The sequence below is a fragment of the Gallus gallus genome, chromosome 4 (assembly GCF_016699485.2).
Source record: "Gallus gallus isolate bGalGal1 chromosome 4, bGalGal1.mat.broiler.GRCg7b, whole genome shotgun sequence".
Taxonomy (NCBI): Eukaryota; Metazoa; Chordata; class Aves; order Galliformes; family Phasianidae; genus Gallus; species Gallus gallus.
This window is the reverse complement of record NC_052535.1, coordinates 5211735-5219074: the sequence shown is the minus strand read 5'-3', so window position 1 is coordinate 5219074 and position 7340 is coordinate 5211735. Positions and strand designations below refer to the sequence as shown.

The following is a 7340-nucleotide window of genomic DNA, read 5'->3' as shown; positions in this document are numbered from 1 at the left end:
TGAGCAGCATCACCTTGCCTGCACTGGGCTGGGATCCATCCCATGGAGCCACAGTGACAGAGGGTGACCAAGGACAGACAGCCAGCTCCCCATCCACATCCTGCTGCAGTGGGCATAGCTGCACAGCTGCCAGCACTTCCCTTCCTGCAATGCCCTGTGTTTGTAGAGCCACGCTTCAAACAAATACATATATTCTTGCTCTGTGCTTTCAGAGCTTTGATCCCTCCAATTTATTTGTTCTTGTCTTTGTGGGCTTAATAGTCAAAGTGTATGATAATTCATTGCTTGTTAATCCAATTTGGCTCTCCTTAGATATTCCAGTTGAACATCAAATATAGAATAATGTCTAGAAGAAACAGAAATGAGATCTGTGTCTGTGAACCAGCTCTGAACCTCGGCCACGAGGGCCGCCAGCTCTGCGCACTGATTTATTCCCTCTCCCATCTCACAATCCCTATGGCCGAATCCCTGCAGCTCTGCTCCCTGCGGGGTGCACAGCACCCATAGGGGACACACCCCCACAGACCAGCACCACCGTTAAGAAAAATCTCTTTGTTTCCCCCTCTGCAGAGGGCTCTAAATCACCCCTTCCTTCTCACCATCTTCCTCAGCCCTTTCCTGGCACTGTTATTTATACAAACTCAGGCACAGGCGCTGCCGGCTGCTGTATCAGCAGAAGAGATGCTGCAGTTCTCAGAGGTGTGCCAGTGGGGACAGAGGAGAGGGACAGCTGGCCAGGGAGCGCGGTGGGGACATGTCACTGTGCTGACATCTCAGAGCCCCCAGCGCGCCGCAAGCAGCAGCGTGGCAGCCGGTGCGGAGAGCTGCCCTCCATCAGGGGCTGATTAAATCACAGCCGCACCCGGTGCCCACAGGGCCCTGCGGGTCATGCCAGCGAGCAGGGAGTGCTGTGAGGGAGCATCCCCAGCCTTTGTCACTGCTTGAGAGCAGCTCCCGAGCACCGTGCACCCGGGAGCATTGGCTCCTATCGCCAAAGTAAGCTCAGCTACAGGGATGCTACGGTGCCACATCCCATTGCAGGAGCCTTCCTCCACCTCCTGAAACAGCTTGGAGAGAGCAAGGTTTGAAGCCACAGACACCCCCTGCTTACCACCTCCTCTCACCCACCTGCCAGGCAGCTCGTTGACGAGGTTCAGCCAGCACCAGGAGCTGTGGGCAGGCTTTGGTGGCTGCAGCTGTGCAAGCTGTAAGCTCCCTGCGTCTTCCAAACCAAAGCTGGGCAGACACATCTGCCTTTAACCTATTTGTTGTGGTTTGATTTAACACGTTCCAAGTTCCCACCTGTGCATGGAACAGCCCCATTGCCCAGCAGGGCTCTTCCTCCCATCTCACTGCCACCTCTGTGTCTCCTTGGCCGAGCCATTAAGTGAGCAGAAGAGGGCACTCACTCCAGCTACCCACAGAGCGCTCCGACGCTCCTGGAAGAGCGCTCTATTAATAGACCATTAATTCAGAGCAAGCGGATGCTCCTCACCATCTCCCCGGGGCCTCCAAAGTGCCCTCCTGGAAATACAAGGAAATAAGCTCTTCTTCTCTCTAGTGTGCCTCAGTGGAAAAAAAAAGTGGGGGTTGTCGGTGGTTTTCCTATTGATTCGTGCCCCTGAGTGCTCTGCCACAGCTGGAGCTGCGTGGGGCTCAGGGCTTGCCTGCCCCAGGCACCAGAGACATGGGGACAACCCCTCCTGGGGGCCAGGACAGCCCGTGGACACCAAAGCCAAACAGAACTGGAAGAGGTGTGTGGGGAAGGGGCTGTGATGGCACCACTGAGACCATATGGGTGTCTGAGCTCCTTCTGGCTTCTGTGAACCCAGCACCTTCAGCCCATCAAAGCAAACCCACTTAGGCATGTTTGTAACCAAACACTTACTTTCCATTTTATTCAATAATTGCTTTAATACTAAAATGCATTAGATGCTCAAAGCAGAGAAAAGAAAGTCACATTTAGGTGGAAAACAAAGTTCTCATCAGATGAAAAAAACCCATGTGGCAGGTACACCATTTTGAAACAGAATCGTAATAATTTAATAAAGCTGCTTTCTCATCTTCATAAAATAGACAGAATGGTGAAATTATTATTTTTTTTTTCTTTCCATTTTGTTCTTTACAATGATTCAATCACTGTGAAAATGTACATAACATACATATCAGCATATACAACAATGTATTCTTCGTATTAATCAGCAACGGAGACACCACGACGAGACGTACCGCACTGAGTCCCACCGCCGCGCGGTGCCGTGCTGCTCCTCCTGCTGCGGGACGCGCCGCCTGCAGCTCATACCTGTCACGTTGGAATAGTGCAAGGAGGCGATGGTTGCTGAAAAGCAGTTTGCATTAGGTCAGCTCTTTGTGTTTAAAGATTATATCCCAGCGTAGATCAGCTGAACATCAGCTGATGCCGATAGAGGATCCATCCCAGCAGTGCTTGCAGTGGAGGCGGCCGGGCTTCTCCCCAGGGTAACCACAGCTCCCGGATGGGGTAAAGGATCACCTATAGCTGCGAAAGCAGACGTAGCAACAGGATCATCCGTTCTCCCCAACGGCAGACAAATGTGTTTCCGTTCATAATCAGATTTTTTTTTCCCAAGAATAATTTCAACGTTTTCATCAGACAGTGTGTTCTTTACAAAAGGAACTTGCTTCCTATTCGGAAAAAGAAAAAAAAAAAACAAAAAAACACAACAAAACCAACAAACCAAAACCAACAAACCAAAACCCCAAACAAAAAAAGGAATTCACATCTGCATGAGGTGTGATCCACAGGCCACCTCCAGCTTCACAACAAACAGGGAACGACGCGCCAAGCACTCGGGGATGGTTTTCTCAGCCACCAAAGCCTCCCAGCCCCTGCTGCCCATCCGCACAGCCGTGTCCCCTTGTGGTGAAGGGACACCTGGGCCAGCAGAGGGGTGGCACACGGGGACATCGCATGGGCTGCTCCAGTCCAGGTCCTCATCATGCTCGGTACAGAATCAGGCACAGCTGCTGCTGCCCTGTTTCTCCAGGGGAGCAGAGCAAGGCTGCCTGAAGGAAACCAACAGATCCAAGTGTGCTTTCCTAAACCAAATCTGAGGACAGGTTTAAGTTATTAAAGAAGCATTAGTTGGGTCTGGAGCCCCTCCTCCAGAATCACCCGCCCTGCAGCCTTTCTGTTTTTGCATGGCCAGTTCTGATGCAAATATTAAAAAACTAAGATACACTGTGATTTGCCCAGGAGCCCTGAACTCATCTCAAGTGACAGGGAGGGACAGTGACAGAAGGACCCAACATCCAGCGGAGGGAGGGGAGGTGGAACGGAGGCCCTCGTCCCACACAGCAAGGATGTGGCAGGGAAGGGCCCCTTGCTCGGCATCCCCAGCTGTGGCACGGGTCAGCCCAGGCAAAACTGTTGTTTAAACGATTTTCTTGGAGGCATAAGGGCTTAGTGACCTCCTGAATGCCCCCTTTTAATACAGAATTATTTCGCATCCCTTCTCGGCTGTGCTTTTATTCAGAGTGGCAAGGAATGTTTCCTCTGGGTAAATTAGAGAAATGTTTCTGAGTTGTGGGTTTTTTTTTTTTTTTTTTTTTTTTCCTTTCTTCCTTTTCAGTTAGCATCTATTTTTCATCCCAAATCGCCGGGCTGGTGGTGGCAGCTCCGCAGGCAGAGGGCAAGGCTCAGCACAAATTAACAGCCAGCACTTTTCGGGTGCTGGAGCCAGGCGGTGGGGGTGATGGGTGCCTGGGGCAGAGGGGTCCGTGCTCCCATCCCTGTGGCTGCGATGAGGCCGAGGGCACCTGTCCCATCTGCTCCCAGATGGAGGTTGCGGGGTCTGTCCGTGATGAGGGGACAATGTCCAAAGGCATGGGATGGCTTCTGCAGAGGGGACAGACGCGTATCGAGCAGCGCTTTCACTCAGCGAAATAATACATGGATTTTCCCCAAAGAAAGCCCAGCAGAGCTGACAAAAACAGGTAATGTCAGAATAAACCCAGCCTAACGTTTACAGAAAACCCAGTTGCTTTAACAGCCCCAAGCCAGCCCGTTTCTTCTGTTGCTTGTTTTATAAAGATACACACGTTTGGAAAGAAACAAAAACAAAAAAACAAATGACAGCAGTACAGTACGCAGGCAGGAAACAACGCAGGAACAGAAATAACATATCCCTTAACAAAAGGCTCGAACTCCAGAAGAGAGAGGAGAATCCCTGGTTCACGTTTAGGAGGGGTACATGACATTACATTAACGCACAGGATTTGATCTGAATGAGGTAGTAATAACACCAGAGGGAAGCATCACAAATTTTGTTATAGGACCTTTGTTGGTTGGTTCCTTCCAGACTCCTGGCCCTAGCAAGTGGCATGGGGAATACACTGACTGCCGACCTGTCTCAGAATGGCTACAACTTCAGGCAGTGTCAGTTCAACCTGAAGAAACAAATTACTCGAGCTTATTTTATGTTGAGGACAATAATGACTGGAGCTTGTTTTCCTGTTGACACTTTTAATTTAAATAAATCAAAGTAACAAATATTTTATCATGAAATGTATACCTAGAAAGACTATTTCTCTAGAAACCGCTAATTTCAACTTGCTGGTACAGCAAACATTGGCAAGAGCTATATATTTTCCCTCCCAAAATCAATTTTAAATTCTATGAAACATTATTCGGGGTAGGAAAATCTGTCAAGTGAAGGGTTAATAAGAATGCTACGCTAACTGAAATCCTCCTACCGTACTCATACCTCACTGAGGAATTATCACTGCAAGGGAGCAGAGAGCTGTGAAACTCTTTCCGTCTCTCCCCTCTACGAAATGGCTATTAAAGTAGCTCAATTTTTAAATCAATTTTATATGAGTAAATTTGTACCCACACAAAAAAAGTCCTTAATTATGAGAAAAAATAATGAATCGCTTTAATTTTTTCTCCATTAAGAAGGCACATTAATTGAATTAGTAGCGTTGTTACATATCACCTGTCTGCCCCTAAATTAACATCGCTGTTGCTCACTCCATGCTTATTCATGATGCAGGGATAAAAAGAAATCGGAACAGTCTAAAATCCATGCCATGATGACATATATACACACACACTTAGCATAATCATGGCTGGGAAACGCTGACTGGGAAGTGTGTGTCTAATTGAGAAGGTAATTTAGATCTCCTAAATAATTCCATCACTTTGACTTTGAAATGACTCGAGACAGGGCACGTCTAAATCCAGGGACCGAAAAAAGAAAGAAACTTCTGGAAAAGAAAACCTTTCCATGCATTGCCTTGAAGTCACGCTAAAGAAATGGGTAAAGGGAAAAACCTCGGCACAGTGCATGTGGCAGTTGCAATTCAGGCAGGATTTTCCCCAGGACGCCTTCTTATAACGCCCTGCCCTGAGAGCAGGTGGAGGCTGCAGAGGATGGTGGGGATTGGAAATAGCACTTGTCCCTCTCGGTCTGGAACTCCCCAAGGGTTCAGTAAGATGGTGGTGATTGCTTGTTTTAAATTTGAAAGCCTTTTGCCATCACTAGACGGACAGTAATTTGCAATATCAAATACAAGAATAGTACAGATAAGCATGTGACAGCAAAAGGATTCATAAATGCAGGAGTGTCCACAGCAAAATAGCAACATCTTCAGACAGAAACAACCTCGCATGGGGCGAATGTTAAAACTCACTCGGACGTACTTCGAAAGTCGTGCGTAAGAAATGGCCATTGCTTGGCCTACAAAAAGGTGTCTGTGTAGGGAATTCGATTCTTGAGCATTACAGAGATTTACATTGGTTTTGAGGTACAAAAATTATGAATCCAAGAGACACGACGCCTAGCTCTGCCGCTGCCTCTCGGCGAAAGGAAAACGCGCTATTTGCCCACAGAACACCCCTGCCGCCTGCTGAAACAAGTGGGATTGTCACATTAACAACAGCTTCATTTATAAACAATACATTTAGGGAAAGCTTTTAAATACAGCGATCTGTGAACCATTGGTAAGCGATAAAAATGACCCGCCGGGCCGCTTGGGCAGCCGGGCACTGCTCAGAGGACAATGTCTCTCAGTCTCCTGCCCGCCGGCGAGTCCTTCTCCCTGCGGTCCTGCAGCAGCGGGTTGCCCTCCTGCAGGCCGCCCTCGCTGTCCGCCCCTCTGGGCTCAGCCTCCGCGGGCCGTGCAGGGCCAGTGTTCGCCGGGGGCCGGCCGGTGGGGCAGGGCAGGCCACTGTAGGCCGCGGGGCCCTTCAGGTGCAGGGGCGAGGTGACGGGGCTGGCGGCCTCGCAGCCATTGCCCGCCTCGCGCACGGCGCCGCTCACCTTGGGGCTGCCGGCGGCCGGCTCCACCGTTCTTTTGCCTTTGGGGTTGCCGGGCCGCTCCTCGGCCGGCGGCTCACCGCCCTCCTTGCCGAAAGTGGCGAAGGTCCTTTTGGCGCTACAGTCTGCGTAAGGCTCCGCATCCACCGCCGTCGCTTCTATGGAGAGGGCGATGACGTTCCTGCTGTGCTCGGGGGACTTGGTGCGGCTGGGGACAGCGCTGCGGGGCATCCAGCACCGGTCCGAGTGGCCCAGGATGCGGCATTCTTCCCTGCAATGAAATCCTTCGCTCTGATCTGCATGGAGAAAATACAAGGCCGTGTGAAGAGGGCGAGTGCTGCCCAACCCCTCCTGCCCCAAGGCTGCAGCAAACGGCCGTCAGCTTTACAGCGGCGTGGGGAAGGAGGATTTTTACTGCCATTTCTCCACTGCTCTAAAGACCAGAGTTCAATTTCCAACAGGTTGTGTGTCATCTTTAGTGGCTGGCAACTCTGCTCATGGCAGGGGGGTTGGAACAAGATGATCTCTAAGGTTCCCTCCAACCTAAGCTGTTCTATGATCTGCTGCCGCTGCCAGACCTGAGACCTGGGGGAAGCGAGTTACAGCAGCAGATAAATGAGGATGGGGTTGAGCCACGTGTCCGGCTGCATGCCATCAGCAGGTCCTGCTTTCAGCAGCCGATGCTAAAGCCCATCATGCTCTGAGCACGGTCTGTCGTGACATTTAAGGTTGGCCTGGAGGGGGAAGCCAGCAGAGGGAACAGAGTGCTTTCTTTCTCCTTTGTGTTTGTGTGTTTCAACTTTTTGCTTAACTCCGCTGGCCTCCCACACAACACAGCCTTTATAAATCTCCAAGACTGCCCACTCCACTGAAGATTAAATATGTCATTCCGGCACTGGGTCTTTATTCATATGAGAGTAATAAAGATCTGTTCTCCCAACTTAGGGCTGTCCCAACCCTACTTTACAGGGCTGAAATATGGAACAGTATTTCACACTTTCCAAGGACCTCTCCTGCCCTGCTCCGAACGCGGCCACATGC

The 7340-nt window shown here is 50.2% G+C and overlaps 1 protein-coding gene across 2 annotated transcripts in view; it reads right to left on the bottom strand.

Moving 5' to 3' along the window:
• Positions 1 to 1869: 1869 nt before the first annotated feature.
• PCDH19 (protocadherin 19) overlaps positions 1870 to 7340 on the bottom strand; it is a 52653-nt gene continuing 47182 nt past the window's right edge. For both annotated transcript variants that reach the window (NM_001397770.1, NM_001098607.2), the window contains exon 5: positions 1870 to 6595. In NM_001397770.1, the coding sequence (NP_001384699.1) occupies positions 6033 to 6595 (563 nt within the window). In that variant the 3' untranslated portion in view covers positions 1870 to 6032. The remainder of the gene's footprint in view (positions 6596 to 7340) is intronic.